The sequence below is a fragment of the Dipodomys spectabilis genome, unplaced genomic scaffold, assembly GCF_019054845.1.
Source record: "Dipodomys spectabilis isolate Male_0828 unplaced genomic scaffold, ASM1905484v1 ptg000096l, whole genome shotgun sequence".
Lineage (NCBI taxonomy): Eukaryota > Metazoa > Chordata > Mammalia > Rodentia > Heteromyidae > Dipodomys > Dipodomys spectabilis.
The window spans coordinates 21,397,025-21,416,944 of record NW_024870773.1 but is presented as its reverse complement, the minus strand read 5'-3'; the positions used below and the strand labels follow the sequence as shown (position 1 = coordinate 21,416,944).

Below are 19,920 nucleotides of genomic sequence, written 5' to 3'. Positions count from 1 at the left end.
TCTGAAATTAAATAGCAACTTGGGATTCTGCTATCAGAAACGAAGAATAAACCTAATAGGGCTCTTCCTTGGGGACATATTAATCACATTAGCAATTAATCACATGGTATTAATCACACTAGCAAAACCTTGGGCCATCCACAACGTCCAATTCCATATACCACCTAAGACATGCCAACCACTGATGAAGAACTTATTATTTGATAAATGTCTAAACTACAAATGACTCTCTTCTCACATTTGCTACTATTACAACCTATTTTTCTAAGCTCTTACATGCTAAAAGTAGTCCCTAAATAAGTTAGAACATCACTGAAAGGTAAATTAAAATTTACCAACCAGGTTTCATATTTACACTTGAAATGTTACTAATACATCATGAGTAGCTCTTATTTTTTCCCAGGCTACGGAGTGGGGTGGGAAGGAAGGGGACGAGATTTATGTGTGGAAGTTACACAGTTTGAATGCAAAATTAAAAGGTAAAAAAATCTGTTGAGCACTGTGTTCACCTATTCCTGAAACGGCAAGGGAATTTTATGGCCTGATCTCAACAGATTTAAGGCCTTATCAAAATAGGATTTGCTGAAGCACTCAGTGGAAGTAGATATGTTTATATCTTCTCTATATCAACCTTGGCGACATCACCCAGACAGTTAGGATATGAATATGAATTTAAGCACAGTTAAAAGGCAACATTAAACCTTTAGGCATATTTTTCATTTCTTGTATGTCTGCTTTTTTAACTTGAAGCCATATATTTGGATCTTTGTGGCCTGTGAACTCACTCTGAGTTCTAAGCCCCTCTGTTTTACCAGCTGATTTAGTCTTTTCAGGACATCATAGCAGTAGGTCTGAGACATTGATGCCACAGCTAGCCAAGTTATACATGCACTGCCCACTGTCACTGTTGATTACCTAAATGCTGATCCCTGACAAAGTATTCTCTACCTGTGTATACTATCTAAAATCCTTCCAGTATGTCATATGGAGTCTTCTGCTTCTAGCAAAAAAAAAAAAAAAGTAAAAGAAAAGATTCGGTAGATCAAAACAAATCAATGTGATTGACTATGTTAGTGGTAGCATCTAACATACTTATAGTGACACATTGGGGCCCTGGGGCCCGATGCATGCTTTGGAAGAGACTGAATGAATGCTTCCTCTACAGATGAGAAGGATGTGCTGAGCAAGGCACAGCATTGCTTCTTACAGGGACTAGTTCTCAGAGCTGCCTGACTGGCTCCCTGAGGGTGAAAAAGGCACCCTGGGCAAACTAATGGTTCAAGGTCACGAGCATGGAATCAAAGCTTTAATGGAGAGACAGGCAATTCAGAGATCTCTAGAGGACCAGGCCCAGAAGACACCAAACTCAGTGACACAGAGAAGCAAAAGAAAATGGCCTGAAAGATCCGGCTTTCCTGCTATCTGGAAGAAGGCAGATGGATAGTTCAACTTCACGTGAAGGGCCAACAGAACCAACTTGTGGGTTCCTTTGAAAAAAGAGATTTCCAAAACTAGAACTAAATGAGAGTCTGAAGACACCAAGGAGAAATCAAGGAAAGAGTTCAACCTCACTGGACCTTTTGCTTCCTGGCTCTGGGAAGCCTGATCCATTTCACCCTTGACTGTGATCTCTGAGTAGGACCAAAGAGTCCCTGAATCAGAAAAAAAAAAAAAAAAAAAAAAAGATAAACTAGGGGCTAAAAGAAGCATAGAATGTGAGTAGGAATAAACTTCCGGCATGGCCTGGGTTAAATCTGCAGTAGTAGAACTTTTAGCCCAGGGATGAAAAGACCCTCACGGGGCTGCCAGAGCCCTCCTGAGACCAGTCTCACACACACAAGGGCTCTGGAATCTGGGCCTGCCACTTGGTCTCCCAAGAGCCAGCTCTTCCAATCACACATGACCATGTCAGCTCTCACCCCATAGATGACATAATACAACAGGCAGCCCAGGTCACAGGGGAATTTCTACCTCTGTCTTACAAGCTTAACTCTTCTTCATCTTCTTTGGAGACTAGATTTTAAACCCTAAGCAGAACCCATTCCATAACAAGGAAACCCTCTCTTCTGCAAAGGTGACACTCAGCTGCAGTTGGGACAGTTTCCTTAAAACCTCCTGTGAAAGCTAACCACCCCCAAGAGGCAACAAGCAGAGAACATTCATTCCCTCTCTGTGCTTGTCAGGGAACAAAGTCACTTCAGTTATGCTGGGAACTTTATAGACAATAACTAAGCCCTTTAAAGGAACAGAAAGCATTTCCTTAAAATGGTCATGTCCAGGTAATTTAACAGCATGCCATTATCCCAGCTTCTGCTTGTGCAGGGAGCCATATGCAGTGAAAACATGCCCTCTCTCATCTGTAACTAAAAGCCTACGAGAGCATGAGTTGCCCTCTTTGGACAAGGTTTTAGCAAGTTGTTTTGGAATGCGTGTCACAGGAAATGGAAATGTATGACATAATGCTAAATAAATGAACCGATGGTACACAAAGGCATGAAAGTAAGGTCCTGCTTTCATGTGACCAACTCCACTTTGGTTCTCTCCTTCTCTTTTCTAGTGACCAAAGACACTTTATGGTTGTTGAAGGGGTGGGAAATTCATACAGGGAAACCCCGATCCGCAGTATGACAGCACTAGCGAAAGGCATGTGGAGAGGTCTCGTGAAAAGGGCCTTTGAGAGGAGCCTCCTGTCCTCATAGGAGAAGGCAGGGCTCTCCTTCATCCACCACATGAAGACCCGGCCAAGAGGCAGCGATCTACAAGCTAAGAAGAGCACTCTCACCAGCCCCCACATGCCAAAACCTTGATCTTGGAAAACACATGTTTTAGAAAAATAAAGGCCTGCTGTTTAAGCTGTAACACCGTGGTTGACTTTTGTTGCTGTTTTGTTTGTTTTTGCTTTTGTGGTAGTGGGGATTGAATCGAGGGTTCCACACTTGCCAAGTAAGCATTCTACCACTTAAGTGGTAGACTTGGTTCTTGAAACTTCAGTCTGTTTTTCAGAGAGGGACTTGTGCTTTTGCTCAGGCCAGTCTAGGACTACTTCTACCTCCTGAGTAGCTTACAGGTGTGTACAGTCATGCCCAGCTTAAATCTGTGGTACTTTATTATAGCAATCCATAAACACTACTACTGAAAGCAACAACTCTTTTTGGAATAAGAAACAATTTAGGCAAGAAGCATTTAGTATATTCAGAGCCAGGAACTGGCTACCTACTCAGGAGGCTGAGATCTGAGGATCATGATTTGAAGCTAGCAGGAAAGTCCGTGAGACTCTTATCTCCAATCAATCACCTGAAAACCGGAAGTGGAGCTGTGGCTCATAGTAGTAGAGTGCTAAACTTGAGCAAAAGAACTCAGGGACAGAGCCCAGGCCCTGAGTTCAAGCTCCATGACTACCACCCACAACAACAAAATGATACTCAGAAACTTTCTGACTCCAAAAGTATTTCAAACAAGACTTAAAAATTGGGAGAAAGATTTTCAAAGAAAAAAACCCCTAAAACTAGACGAGAAAAAAAAGACTTCAAAAAGTTTCATCTCCATGTCCCTACGTTCCTACAAGAACATCAAAAGTCCATCTTGCTTCCTAACCACTGAGAAATAGGAAAAGCAGATGGGACCTCTTAAACAACTTCTGGCTTCAGTTACCTACTGAAAATACTAGGAAAACTGAGGTGGATTCAAAATACATTGATCACAGTTGGGATCTCTAGAAAATGCCAATCATTTGATCTACCTTATGCTACTCAGCACACACAGCATAGCGATCTACCATTTCTTGAAGGTAATGACTTTTCTTAAAGTTGAAATGACTTTCCAGCTACTATTACCAATTTCTCCTTGTCTCGATTTGTACTGAATAGTTAAGGAAATTTTGTGCCCTTTAAAAAGTAAGCAGAATTAAGTACAACTAAAGGAAGTATCATGATTGTCTTTAACAGCAATGACAGTGCTGAAGGTGCATAGCAAAAAACATCAACAAGTAGATCAACTCAGTAGGCTTCCTTCCTCTCAAGGATACCTATGGCATCCATAGTCTCCTCCCACCATCCCACTCCCCTTCCAATGAGATTCTTCACTGTCAGTTAATACTGGACACTTCCCATTGATCTTAACAGTGTCTGGGAAGAAGAGAATCCACCTAGTATTTCCTATACAAGTCTAAGATTTCATTCCCACTTCTACTTCAATTGAGAAAATGGTGCTACCGTGTTCTACAAGTCACCCTGGGATTTAAAATTACTTTATCCAAATCCAGAGTATCAGATTCTGTTCCCAGGTGGAAAGCCTGAGTAATAATTGCCTCTCTTCCCAGGGGTGTTGTTTTGCTGAATGAAACCACAGAATCTAGTCTTTATCTTTTAACTACTGCATCTAAGAAGCTAAAGCTTACTTTTGGAGTGTCATTTTGCCTTTTACTTTCTTTTTTCCATACACAACTATTCTCGATAATATGTGAATTGTCGGGGAAGTATATTTTAGACAATAAAGCCTTGGTCCAAAACATTTAGGGATTTCTCCTGAGCTCTTTGATAAAATGCATAAGTCATGTCCCGAAATCTTGGAGACAAATATGTACAATTTCTTTATAAATTGAGAGCTCACAAGCATATGCTCCCTGAGGTCCCAAGGGGATACTTTGCATTCTTGCTTCTGGGTGTGAGTTCTGAGATTTCATAGACAAAGAGTACAATAAAGAACTTAAGAAATTAGTAGAAATTCTGTGCTGTGCTATCAGTGTTTACACGACAAGTATATGGTCCTCCTCAAAATTATAAAGCAATTAGGCAGCAAGTTGAAATTTATACACACACCTTCCCCTATGAAATAAAATTTTTTTGCCAGGTTATAATTTCCAAGGCAAACCCCTAGCATTCTGATCTTTCCTCACAATAAATAGGTCTTGTTTATCGTCATCCCAGACTATTCAGGGTTGACAAGAATTTCCTGGTTGCATATCAAAACACTGACAACAACATTACAAAAATAGTAACAATACAGAAACAATAATACTAAATTATGAGTCTATACACCTATCAGATTTAACACAGATTCAAATTCCTAGGATCTAGAACCAGGAAGGTTTTTAACAAAGCCCTTGAAGTGACAAGAAAGGTAAATACAACCCTTCACCTTCATATACCACCTTCAAAACCACCACTGACAACTAATATGGGAGAATTCTCTCACAATTTTAGGGAGGTGGTAATTGCTCCAAATATACCTTCAATATTGAACTAAATAATTTCTGAAAGAAATCAATATTTCTTCTCTGACATCATTAATTCCATAAAAATCCAACATTTCTGTTCCAAGGTGACCATCACTACGTTGGTAGGACCAGCACCAAACAACAGGGGCAAAGGAGTGGAGAAGGCACAGGACCTAGGAATCTGAATTGCAGCACCTGCTCTCTACCAGTTGGCAAACCTTAAATGAGCAGCTTAAACAGGTCTCACTTTTTTAAATTGAAAAATGAATCTTACACCAAACATATAGCATATTTTTGGAACCAAAAATAAACAACAGAGCAGGTGTAAAAACACCTGGCATATGGTAAACATTCATGAATGGTTATTTTGTAAACACTGAGAATTTTTTTTTTGACTAGTTAGGTACGTCAGAAAGCATAATGCACTCTTCTATCCAATTATGCTTGTGCAAAGTCATTTGACAGTGCATTTGTAGCTATCTAAAACTGATTTTGTGCCAAGAAAAACAAAACAAATAAACATATTGATCTTGGTGTTGTTTCCTTTTCAGAATGGACTTACTATCCAAGCAAACTATTTGAGTATCTGAATGGATGAACAAGTGGATAGATGGATATGGATGACTAGATGGATTGTGATATGAATGGATACATGGATAGCTAGTTGGCTAGGTAAGAGGTTAGGTGGGGTTGATGGCTGATAAATGGATGTACCAGATGGATAAATGGAGATAGATAATAGATGCTAGATAATAGAGAGATTGATTGATAGGTAAGAGACAGACAAACAACAAGTGGCAAAATCCCAATCTACTATGTCTTTCATTGAACTCATGAGTCCAAAGAAACTAGATCAACTTCTCTTGGGCCTCCAATATCACTTTCCTCTTTGCAAATGCTACTGTTCAAGGACTTGGCTCTTATTCTTGATAGAAAATGTCCTGAAGTCAACAAAGTTAAAAGCCATTTACTCAGATGTACAAGACACCACAGTGCTAATATGTTCTCCAGAGACACATCCACTCTAAACTTGCTCAAATATTCCAAAGCAGCAGAAGCCTTGGCCCTTACCTGAAGGTGGATCCATTCTGTATTTATTCTCTTGACACCAACCAACTGGTCGAAGTCTGTAATCCAAGTAAAACAACCACTGGTCATAGGATTCAGTGTCCTCCAATCCCACATAGCGAAGGCGTAATCTTCCTCCAACATTTTCAATCACACTAACTATCCAGTACTGAAAAGGGTTCTGAGAATCCTGAAGTTCTATTAAGGAATCAACTGTAATGAGGTCTATAGGGCCTTTCCCTCGCAGAGGCTGTTTAAACAGAAGCAAAACTCCTTATTTTAAACTTTATTTTAAGGTTCTCATGGAAACAGATGACAGCAGAAAATAATATTTTTTCCACACTATCATCCAAGCTATGGCAAACAGTATGCTGTCCCCACCCCACCCCACCCCCCTCTTCTGCACAGCCACCCACCTGCCCCACCACCATCCCTTTCCTCCCTCACACATCCATGTATGGATGCTTAACCAACAACCAAAATCCCAAGTAAACAGAAAATAACAGCCCTTGTGATTGATTTTCACCAAACAAATCACCCTTCCCAGATAAAATCACATTCGTTAAAAACTAGTACACTTTTCAAGTACAGTTATACCCAAATTACATGGAGCTAAAAAAATGTAGTAAAATAATATCTGCTTCTTCAGAAAGACAGATACATCTGCTACTGTAAATGTATACCGTGAATTCTCTAGAGATGCCCATTTTACAACAGCCACTATTCTACTGGTCAGGAGAGATGTTCATACTTTGAGAAAAGTATGACTCCATAGAGATGTGTCTAATACATGTTAATGACCAGCTAAATTTCTCTATTACGTGCAGTTATTTCTATGTTTAACCATTAACTTGGTAACTGGTTTGAAATATACATAACTATAGTTCCTCCTAAGAACACTTCTTAGCATATATATGTTTTTTAAAAGTTAATACAGAAGGAATTTATTCCATCCCTTTGAAGGAACCAAAAAAATCATAATTTGGATTTGTTAACTCAACAATTAAATAGTAGCCATTAAGATAAACAATACACCAGGCAAAATGGTCATGAACAAAACTTGTTAACTGTGTACCAAAAGGTGGTACTCTGAAGTATCTATAAAATTCTTACAAAGAGGGGAAAATAGAGTTAAACTAGTAATTTCAGTAATATGGTAAAAAAAACCTTCACCTCCTTCCTAGTCATTCATAAAGGTTCTCTTTTCAGAGACATTCTTTAAACAGATTTGGTCATTCAATAACTACTTAGAACATAGTATCTTGGCCTTGTGGTTTTATTATGCATGACAAATATTAATATTTCATCATAAAGTTATTTTTATACAACAATTAGGGTCCCAGGTTAATCTTTTTTTTCTTGTTCAGTACCTTCAAATTGCCTTAACTACATTTAAATATGTTCAACCATTTCTCCTCTCTGGATTTATAAGGTAAGTGAATCCAATGATTAGTTAAGATTTGGGTGTTCAGATCTAGGGGTTAGGCATCTGAAATTGAGTATTTAATGAAACCACTTGTTAATGTGCTCCAAGACTACATCAAGACGTCTTTTTATGACCAATTCACAAGCTATTCTACAGGACTTATGTCTGATCAGTAATAAATGACAATGGACTCAACTTCAGAATCATGGCAGGCGTTTAAACACAATATTTAGAACGAGTTCGCATCAAGCAAATTTTCCATCTACTACTTATACCATAGGGAAAGGTGGGTCAATGCCATGCAAATCCATCATCTATATAACTCAGTACAAAACAGGGAGTTAGGCTACTTAAGTAAAGATATTTATATGTACACATGTATCTGCAGAAGGATATATGCAAAGGTGCCATTAGGTTTGAGCTCACAGGTCTGAGATGCTTCAGAGATATAATAGTTGTATAAGAGCAATACATACTCCTTCCAGGAGGTTGGCAGGTGCTGTCCTCGAACCAGTCAAATCACGTATGAGGAATTCTGTCCAGTCTGCATACTTCTCTTTGATTGCTAGCAAGACAATGGAGGAGAAAAAAAAAACTCACTTCAACACATTGGTGAAATATCAAAAAGACTAAAGGAAAAAAAAATCACTGCAGTTTTCTGTATGCTGGTATTAGTTCAATATTGTCCTTAATTTTTAACACTGTGATGAAGAAAGTAGTACCAAGGGTATGAAGATTTAATTTAGCTGTCGAGTGCTAGTCTAGCATGCTCAATGCCCTGGATTCAATCCCCAACACCACAACCAATAAATAAAATTAATTATTTTTTTTAAAAAAAGAAAGTAGGAAATAATTCTATCAACAAATAGTGACAGTATGCCTGGGCATTGATTGAAGAAGCTGAGGTCCTCGGTCCTCGATCTACTTAAAAACCTCTTAGGGGGCTGGGAAGTTGGCTCAGTGGTAGAGTGCTTGCCTCCCATGCATGAGGCCCTGGGTTCGATTCTTCATAAGCAGAAAAGAGCTGGAAGTGGTGCAGTGGCTCAAGTGATAGAATGCTAGCCTTGAGCTGAAGAGCTGAGGGACAGTGCCCAGGCCCAGAGTTCAGAGCCCACGACTGACAAAAAACAAACAAACAAACAAAAAACCTCAGGAACTCCATGACTATATTACAAAGTATGGAATATAGGGGTTTCCAAGAAGAAAGGGGTCAATGGGGGATGAAGGAATCAGAGGAATGCTTTTCAGTTGGAAAACAAGGCAAAGCCCTGTTATATGAGTGGTTATATGAGCAGTTTAAAGAGCAGGGAAGAAGAAAGTTTTTGCAAACTGAGAGGGCACAGCATAAGCTGATGAGTGATGGAGAGGAGGAGAAATGGAGAAAGCCTGAGGCACAGGCCAAGCAGACGCCACTGGCAAATAATGCTGAATGCACAAGACATTTAATCAATAGGTCATGATGGCTCATGCCTGTAATCCTGGCTACTCAGGAAACAGAGATCTGAGGATCAGAGTTTAAAGCCAGCTGAACAGAAAAGTCTACAAGACTCTTACCTCTAATTAAACCAGCAAAACAACAAAAACAACAAAAATCGGAGGTCATAAAGCACTAGTCAGTCTTTTGCAAAAGCTACACAAGAACTCCATGAATTCAACCCCCAGTACTGGAACCAAAAAAAAACCCACTAACAACAACAACAATGATGATGATGATAAAAAGGATATCTCTGACAATATGTTAACTCTCTAAACAGAAACAAAGGAATATAAAAGTAAGAGAACTAAGACTTCTGGAAGTATCTACAAAAGTTACATGCCTGAAAATAGGGGTGACAGCATTTGAGCAAAAAGGAATGTATGTGAGTCTTTCTATGAAAGAGAATTCTCACTGGAAGGTGGACCTTTTGACAGTGCTTAGAATAACAAAATGCTGAAACAAGGTTGAGCCATTGTAACAATGAGACATAGAAGACACTAAGTTGCAAACAAACTTTACAGCTTGGGGTGGGGTAGGATTTGGGGAGGTGGAGAGGGAAGGGATAGTATGGGAGAAACAAAAGAGGGGGTAACAATGCTTGATAGGAAATATACTCATGACCTTACTCATATAACTGTAACCCCTCTGTACAATATCTTTACAATAAAAAAGAAAAAGAAAAAGAATCCAAGACTTAATGACTTTCCAAGCTACAGGTCTACAAAGGCTTGGCAGGGAGAACCTACATCCTTGCAGGCCTGATATCTCTCAGAGCATCAAAGGATGGACAAAGTCAAACAGTGAGTGTCTCATCAGCCTTGGCCTAGACTCTGCCAGAATGCACTGGGATTCCAACCTTCCTGGTACAAGGAGAAGCGAGGTGAGCCGCTTGGGATACATCTGGCACTTCACTGAGCCTTATTAAAGGTCTGGGATTTGAGTGATTGGTGCATTGTTTGGACTCATCAAAGGCCAGATGCAAGCCTTTTTAGCTCAAACCTACAGGAACAGAGTTACTACATAAGGAAAGCTGGTCTAAGAGAGTGGGGCAGAGCTGGGCTCTGAGGTTAATTCTTCCATCACTTGTCAGTGGTAATATTTTGAGTAATTTACTCAATTTCTTTCATGAATAAAAGTGTTTACAAGGGAGCTATCAAGATGAAAGAAGAAACACATGTAAAAATAAATACATAAAACCATACTCAGCATACATTCAGCAATTAGTAAGTACTATGTCAGGTTTTATCGCGAGAATCCATTTGATGATTACACATTGCCAACCATGATTGATTGTTCATTCCCACAATTCCTCTCCCACAAAGCCTGGGCAGGATTGCCACAAGAAAAAGACACAGTGGCAGTTAGCATTTTATGTAGAGATGTTTCCATCAAGAACACGTACTGCAATCAATATCTGCCCAGTACCATGATCCTGAATCTAGGTGAAAACTACCTCCCGAGGGTTACTCTCCCAAATGAGGCTGAGAGGCAGAGCTTGACTGCACAGTGTTTAGCCCTGCCTGCTACCAAGAACAACTCATCCATCCATCCTCTTTTATTTCTACTTTTTTCCCTCAAAAAACAGGAAGCTCACCTGGTTTACAGACTTACCACACATGGTTTTAACCAAGCTTAGGCAAAAAAAGAAATGATAAATTGTTTAATACTCAAAAGACATTTCAAAAGCAAGAATGTCAATTTCAAGTGTGCATATGAGCCAGCTCAGTGGACATGGAGAAGCTCAGTCCGTCCTACGTTATCATCAGTTACATTTACATCATTGTGTGATCTTACTGAGCACTCCTAGCCCTTAATTCTATCAAAGTCTGCCTCTTCAAAAGCCAAAGGTGCTTCAAAAGTTAGGTAAAAGTGTATTTGATTAATTGAAATGATAAAGTGAAAATCTGAAATCAGTTGAAAGGTATGCTTGTATGTTATTAGAGGAAGTTGAATGGTAGTATGGGGAAAAAATGATTCATGGGAAAAAAATGATGTAAGCACCCACAAAATGGCACTGAACTGTATCTATATTGAGCATGCGTAGATCTTCCTCGGCAGCATTCTCCTTGGAACCATGTACCTGTGGATAATAAGGTTCTATTGTGCTACTCATTTTAGACAAAGTCTATATGGAGCTAAAACTGCTCTTGTGTTCTATCAGTAACAAATTCAGTAATTTCAATGCTGTGGTATTTTTTTAAGATGCTGTTTTGTTTTGCAGTGGTGAAGATTGAACCCAGGGTCTTGTGTTACACAAATAATCTACTTCTGGGCGTACATCCAGCCAATGACAGCTTTTTATAAAACTAGCCAGAGTGACTGGTACCAACCAAAATGTACCAACCAAAAATGTACAAAATAATGCAATTAAAATTTACATGCACATTCTGATCTTCGAATACATCCTATAAGGTGGCTGTTCTTTAAACTTTTGCCCAAGTTTATAGAAAAAAAAGAGCAGAACAATATTTAAACCTCCAAATATTCAAATATCAATCTTACATGGAGTCTTTCCATGTAATCATTTCAATAGGAGACATAATGGAATAGGAGACAAAAAAAAGGGGGGTGGGGGGAGGATGGGAGGGGATGCGAAGGGGAAACAAAGGAGGAGGCTACAACGCTTGATAAGAAATGTACTCATTATCTTGCCCATGTAATTGTAACCCCTCTGTACAGTATTTTCACAATTAAAAAAAACAGCTGTTTACCTACCAGTTTCAAGATTAGGACAAAACATACAATGGTATTCAATAACTATGCATTTCATATCTGATCACAAAAGCATCAGTTAGGCCACATGGAGCCCCGTGCTTGACAGGACCAAGCCCTAACAGCCACTATTGGATGACTCATTTTCTGTGGGTTGTTATGTACCATGTATATAATCTAACATAACATTAAGTTGAAACTTTTCAATTGCAAGCACTCTACAAAAGCATAGTACTATGCAAAAATGTAAACTGGCAGAATTCTAGAAAGAGAGTAGTGAAGATAGCTCTGAAATTTACATTCTGCGAACTGTCAAACCCAGAAAGCCCATCATTTTCCCTTACCATGTTTCTGCACAAGACTCTGAAGTGATCTTTTATGTTCTGCAAGATAGCTAGATAAACTGCTCACCACAGAAGATAGATCTAGAAAGCCATAAATAAAACTACACAGATCACTTTAAGTTAAAAATAAAACCACAGAGATGAAACAATCCTCAGAAATGTTGCTAGTTTAAAAAGAAAAATTGCTTCTGTCAACATTTTGTTCTCAAAGCTGAGTCTTCAAACACACAACAAACCTATGACAATAAATGTGACCATGAAATAAAAATTAAATGCAACAAATTCATAGTTCCCAGATGACAGAGTTATTTTAACTAATACTCAACTTGATTAAATTCTTGTATAATTAAGTCACCTAGGAACCGCTTAGAATTCACTGCACAATAAGCCAGGAGGCTCTGTTTCATGCACCCATTTCTAATTAGAGAGGCTAAAACTACCCATTTTTATTTGGTGACCCATCTCTCTTCAAAGACTCAAAGTCACGGGAATATAAATATAAGAACAAGCTTACTTAAATGGAAACCAAATTTTCATCCCATGGCCAGTACCTTTTTCTTAAAATCAAAGTACCAATCTACAAACGTTCAAATATGAACCCATCAACACCAATACCACCTATACCATCACAGACAAGATCTATGGCAGGAAGGAAATGATTGGCAGGGGAACTTTGTCATTTCAAGTAGACATGAGTTTATCAGAACTTGATAGCCACTGCATTGCTTTTTCAATGCACTGAGCGAAACCTAGAAATCCATAAGCATACTGTCAGTATCTTTTAAAAACCTTCTAAAGGATGTAGTCCAATGTTTTATTCAGTTCTATTATGTAAAAATTCAAGTCTATCTTTTTGAAAATCCAAGGCACAGTCCATTACTGACCAATTTAGGGGAGGAACTCATATCATTCATGGCCTTGAGTTCCAGAAACACATCACACACACACACACACACACACACACACACACACACACACACACAATTTCATGAGGGCATTCAATGATAGTCCCAAATCATGCAGAGCTTTTCTAGGATTAGGGAGCTATAAATGGAGTCTCAAATAACAGGCAGATTACTGTCAATTTTCACAATTTGGAAATTAACTATTAAGGGAATGTGAATGCACAGACCAAAGACAGGTCACCTCTCCAGGAGAGTTCCCTACTGCAGAGACTGGCCTGTGGGTACAAAGCCCTGCAGGCTGCCTGTTAAGTTGGATTGTGCACAATGAGACCCCCTCTGTGAGGACTCACACAATGGCAGCACATGTACCTCCACACTTCCCATGTCCCCAGTGGACTGCAGAGGGAGACCATCACATTTCCATGGCTGGGAGATGGAGAGAAGCGTTACAGTGAAGAGAAATACCATTTATATAAAGCCTCCATTTAGGCACAGAGAAAGGTTTAAGGTCATATTCCTAGTATCTATAGGTTTTTGTTTGTTTTTAATTATCTTTAAGTGACTGTACAAAGGAGTTGCCAGTCAACAAAGCAGTTTATGAATGCAATGCACCTTGATCAATGTCACTCCTTTCAATATTTGAGCATACACATAGCTATTTCTTCTGGCTCCCCTCAGGCAAAATTTCTCACTTCATTTCCTACCAACCCTTCTATGAAGGCATCTGGTGGGTCATAAGAAGTGGCACCTCTTCCCTCATTTTCTCTCAGTTTTTCCCTCCCGACCCCCTTCCCCCACTGGTTGTATGGTTCATTTTCAACGTAGTGTCTAGTGACTATCACTGCTGCATTTGTTCATCCTTTGTCCCACCATTTCTATGCTCCCCCTTATCATCCCCAAAGCAGATTAATTTACATACAAGACAAAAGGTACAGAAAGCAAAAACAGCAACAAAGGAGAAAAAAAAAGCAAAATAACATAACACCTCTTGTTTCCATTTCTTGGAGTTCATTTTGAAAAATATCACTCTACATGATCATATGCCCATAGCTATTGAGCCTTTATGATCCTCTCCAAAGAATATCTTCCTCCTTGGAGGATATTCACAGTGTAAATGTCTACAGCCCTGTAAAATTTATCATGTCCAAGTGTATTTTTTTGTCTTTTTACCATCCAGTGTGTTTACTTATAGATTTATAGGCACTTTCTAGTTACAACAAATGAGGTAATCCATACAATCTGTACTTCTTTGGGTCTGGCTTACTTTGCTTAACCATTCAAAAGAAATGTACTCATTACCTGATTTAGGTAACTCTTACCCTTCTGTATAACACCATTACAACAGCAATGACTAAAAAAAGAAAGAAAGGAATGTTAGAGGAAGAAAAAAGATAACTTAAACCAGAAAACAAAGAAGAGTTGAAAAAGTTCTTTCATGATCTGTGGTGGTTCCTTCCTTCCCTAAGGATAAACATCCTTTCTTAACAGATGTCACTTTCAAAATCTCACATTAAGGATAATTTGAAGGTCCTTTCCTCTCCCATTCCCTAGGTCTTCTTTGATTCCTGGAGATTGTATTGCTGTTTCATTACGTCCACCCTCCTCTCTCCCTCTGATATTTCCTGGAGCATCTGGAACTCCCTGATCGGAAATTTGAGATGACAGAAAACTAGAGACCAATCTACTTGATCATGAGCACTTAACCCGAGTTGGAATGAGCAGGATGGTTCTGTGAAGCTGACTTCCAAACTTGAGTGCTTCCCCAGACAATTCTACTAGTTCCTTCAGAGGTTGGCCTGCAGGAAAAACACCTTGGCTGGGAGCAAGTGAGTGTCTGTCAGTGACAGGGTGTACAGGTGCCTCCCACTAAACCCTGGCATTTTCTCATCCCTTCAGATTCCCCACCCCCAAGCATCAAAGTCATGACTATTCAGAGAGCTCAGGGTGGCTTTCAACTGTGACCTCCACCATAATTTAACGGTGATCCAGTTTCCACTGGTTTTCAAACTGCCAAGAACATTGTGAAATTTCTCGTCTTTGGTGGTTCTTGTCAATTTGCCATGCCGTTGGCCTGCATATGTTTTTATTCCTTTACTATCAGTTTCATGGGGTCTTTGGAGGGGGGGGAAAGGAAATAAATAAGAGTGTTCGATCCACTGAAACTCCTACTAGCTCACATGAGGTTAGGCACTAGATTTAGAATTGTCAAAGAAAAGATCTTTAAACACTGAGTTAGCTAGAAAAGGGGAAGTAACTCAAGATCTTAAATTAAACTTCCTCCCTGGTCACCACACACACACATTGCAGGACATAGGCTGCCATCTCCCACAGTCCCAATTGTTCCCATCACAGATGCCACACAACATGTAACCACACCTTCCTGCTCTTGTCTCCATCATCTGTCCACACTAGGGGTTGAAAGATCATTCATGTCCATTGAATTCCCAACTATATACCCAACACCTAGAACAACTAGCATATAGTAGTTGAGTCATTAAGTTTCTGCCACAAGAAGAACTGACAGGGCTGGGAATGCAGCTTAGTGGCAGGGTGCTTGCCTAGCATGCATGAAGCCCTGGGTTCGAGTCCTCAGTACCACATAAAAAGAGAAAGCCAGAAGTGGCACTGTGGCTCACGTGGTAGAGTGCTAGCCTTGAGCAAAAAGGAGCTCACAGGCAGTTGTACAGGCCCTAAGTTCAAGCTCCAGGACTGGCAAAAAAAAAAAAGATAGTAGAAAAAGAACTAACACACTCAGTGATTTTCTAAACTACATCCGTCTTACTAATCTATTGAAGAAACAACCAGTTCAATTCAGATTAAGTGCCAGTTACCATAAATATTAAACAGACATAGCCGAACATTCACTATACAGACCACAAAGATATATACCATAAACTACTATAGAGACTTTACGACATGTGATTTACATGATTTGTTTGTATCTTTTTGTTTTGTATTTGTTTTTTATAGCAAATTTTTTATTGTAAGTACATAAATTTCACAAATTTCACAGTATTGTGGGATAGTGATACTTAGGTAAAGTCACAAACACATTCTAACCTTCACAGGACAAATTGTCTTTACCATGGTATATAAAGTTTATAAGTTCTAACAATAGTTATTTCTTCCACATTGGGTGATATGTACATTTCTTTCCTTTTGCTTAGGGTCAGCTGTTCCCTCTTTCCAACTCGTTCCCTCCCTCCCATCACTGCCACTGAGTTGCTTAGTTCGTTTTGATCAATGACCAGAGTAGCTAATGGGTCCCACTGTTGTATGCTTTCCCCTATTTCCCTCTGTTTCTGTCTCCTCCTCCTACTTTCCCTCCTATGTGCATATATATACCATATATGTGGTCAGCAGCATGGGGTCATTTAGTAATGATTCAACCAGATGAGTGGAGGTCCTTTGTTTCTTGAGTCTTGTTTACTTTGTCGTATCTCCTTACGTTTTGGATTTCACATCCACTTATCAGGGAGACCGTGTGCCATTTGTCTCTTTGCTCTTGGCTTACCTCACTCAACATGATTTTTTCTAGTTCCATCCATTTCCCTGTAAATGCCATTACTTTGTCCTTTCTAATAGCTGCATAATATTTCATTGTATGTAAGTACCACAATTTTTGGATACATTCAACTTTAGTGGGGCCTCTGGGTGTTTTCATATCCTGGCTATTGTAAACAGTGCTGCGATGAACCTTGTATCCTGGTTCCTGTTGTTCAGGATAGATGCTTAGCAGTGGTATAGCTGGGTCATAGGAGAGGTCTACATTTAGCATTCTGAGGACCCTCCAGACTGCTTTCCAAAGTGGTTGAATTAGTGTACATTCCCAATTGCTTGGGTTTTGGTGGGTTTTTGTAAACAGCTTACATATGGGGTAATATCATTTATAATTTCCTTGTGAATAAACTGTATAACTGATTCAAACTTTCAGCCAGGAACTGGCCAATTTAGTTAATTGTATCTTGTGAAATCAAGACAGACATTTAACATTTTTTTTTCCTGAAGTACTGGATTCCTTACAATAGTAACTCTATCAGTCCACTGCATAACACAAATCCTGTTCATTTCACACATAGAAATCAAGGAATCCAAGGTTCTATATAAAGGTCCTAATTCTGAAAGGGTCCAAGTATACCTGCTCTCTAAGTGCCCCAAACAGCTCTTTCCAACCAAGATTTGCAATTTTAAAAAAGAAAGAAAGAAAACTACAAAGATTAACTGTTATTCTGCAGCACACCTCTAGGAGCTGAGAAGACAAATAACCTCAAAAGCTATTAGAAGAAATCTAGATGCTTACCATTGTACACTGGCTAGAGATTCTTATCCAATAAACACAGAATTTCTCCATTCTTGCACATGTTCTCCAATTTTTCTCTAGCTGCCAGTATCTCATTTTTATAGACATGTCTGTTCCTGCTTTAAACATTTGCCTCCTTGTAAAGAATCCTCTTTGAAAGAATGAGCTGCTTCCCACCCCAACGCCCCAATCTGCTAGAAAAAAATTTCATTCAGGTGTTTTATTAGCTCTTTCTGCACAACAATTGACATAACTGTGCTGATGTATCCATCAAGTCCAGGGCTCCAAGTTTCATGGAAAAAGATACTTGCTTGTTAAAAAATATATATTCTCCAAGGTCTCTTTCTCATTTTCATACTTGGCTTCTCCTTTTCCTCCTCCCTCCTTCCCTCCCTCCCTCCCTTCCTTCCTTTCTTCTTTTGCTAGTATTGGAATCTGAATTCACTGAACTGGTGGCTCTGCCAGCTGAATCACACCTTCAGCCCAGGTTTTGGTGATCAATTAATTGGAGATGGAGCTTCTTGAACTTTCTTTCTTGAGCTGATCTCCTACATTGATCCTCCAGATCTCTGCCTCCTCCTGATCAGATCAAGTATCAAGTGTAAGTCATTTTGCCCTGCCACAACTTGCTTCTTTCTGTAAAGTTATTTTCTTTGCTAGAGTGAAAGAGTTTCTATTAGATTTTTTCCATATTTTCCTTAGGTATATGTTATGAAAAGAATGAAAAAGATGACTGGGGTGAAGTTACATGAATATGCCCTTTGTATATATCTGAGCTGTTATGATTAAATTTATATGAACAGTCCCTGAGACTCTCATGGGTAATTAACCAGCAAAAAGCCAAAAGGAGAGGTTTGGCTCAAGTGGGTAGAGTACCCACACTGAGCAACAAAGCTGAGTGAGAGTGCCCTAGTCTTTGGTTCAGGCCCCAGTACTGGAAGAAGTGAATGAAGGGAAAAGGAGAGAAGGAAGGGGCAGAGAGGGAGGGAAGCAAAGAGGGAGAAAAAGGAGGAAAGGGAGAGATGGAGAGAAGGAGGCAAGGGAAGGAGGACGGAAGAAGGAAGGAAAGAAGGAACAGAACAAAAGAAAAAGAAACAAACAAAAGAAAACAAAACAGAAAGTTAACCCAGGATAAGTACGTGGACTAAGCCTTACTAGCCACAAGAAACAGGGAAGCAGGATTAGAAGGAAAGCAATAGAGATTTTTATTGGGCTTAATATGGTCACCATCAGAGATAAGTAATCCACAACAACAGTCTACTCAAAAGACAAAAACAAAACAAAACAAAACAAATCAAGCCAAAGTAATTTCTTGACCTATCTTTGTAGCTTGCTTACATTTCTCCAATTGTGAGAAAGGCTTCCTTCATTCTGACTAGATAGTTTGCCCCTAACCTCAGTCTACCACTCTCTTTCCCAAACTCCCTGTATAATGTTCAATCACAAGTGCTTTATTGTTGAATGTAGCTTTACCTCCCCTTCTACTCAGGCAAGCACACTCCTTCAGGAATGAACTCAGTTCCTACCATTGGAGTCTATCTTTAAATTTTAACAATGCCATAGTTGTTAGTATTTTTGCCTCAATTATAAGAATCAAAGCATAACATTATTATCCAGAGAGAATAAATATTACTCCCTAGACAGAGTAGCTGAAGGATGTCTACAGTTGACACTGACATTCACCCTTGAGGTAACTCAGAGAAAGTTCCTGAACATGACATAGAAGACTTTCCCCTGCTGTTCTGTAAAGACAGAAACTTGGGTAATTATACAACTTTGCTGCTATTACAAGAAAGAAGGCCTAATTTAAGTGATTGATTATAAAAGACACATTCCAAGTTGCTAGAATTATGATTCAAAACCATAAATCAAGCTTTTATTAAAGGAAAATGAATCCAAAGTAACAACAATTATAGCATGCTTTTCTCTCCCCAAGTTAGGGAAAGCCCAGCATTCTTGTTGCTTTAAGCAATAGCTGCCCTGGATTTGCAAACACTAAGAATAATGAAAGGAACTATATTTCAGTGTCTACCTGACTATTATTTCAAAGCAAGAAATTTTGAATAAACAGTCCCGAAGGTTTTGCCCTCCACGATTCTTAAGCAAAGACACACATATAATAGTATATCACAAAGTAATTCAATAAAAATTTTGCAAAAGGGCTAGACTATGTAAAAGAATACACCACTGCGGTGCCGTCAGCAATTCATTCTGAGTGTTGACTATAAATTCTGCCTCCTTTACTGCACCAACAGAATTCATGTGGTTTATGGTATGTCTTGAAAAGGCAGCTGTGAACACAGCCTGAATAAATTCCCTGAATTTGTCTTCTGTCAATTACACAAGATCAAATTAGGCTTGGAAGAAAAAAAAAAAAAAAGATGAAGCTTAACTACTAACAATCATTTTTTAAGCAATGAAATGTAACCAATATTAACTTATGGCTTTCTTCCTGTTAATATGTAAGACTGTG

The 19,920-nt window shown here is 39.1% G+C and overlaps 1 protein-coding gene across 3 annotated transcripts in view; it reads right to left on the bottom strand.

Annotated features, from left to right (window-relative positions):
- Positions 1–19,920, bottom strand: part of Sfmbt2 (Scm like with four mbt domains 2) — a 132,553-nt gene that overhangs the window by 75,805 nt on the left and 36,828 nt on the right. For 2 of the 3 annotated variants that reach the window (XM_042686145.1, XM_042686144.1), the window contains 2 exons: positions 8,186–8,274; positions 6,287–6,342 (listed from right to left, as the gene is read on the bottom strand). In XM_042686145.1, coding sequence (XP_042542079.1) covers positions 6,310–6,342; positions 8,186–8,274 — 122 coding nt within the window. In that variant the 3' untranslated portion in view covers positions 6,287–6,309. Of the gene's footprint in view, positions 1–6,286; positions 6,534–8,185; positions 8,275–19,920 lie in introns of all 3 variants that reach the window. The other variant, XM_042686143.1, reaches the window with a different exon arrangement.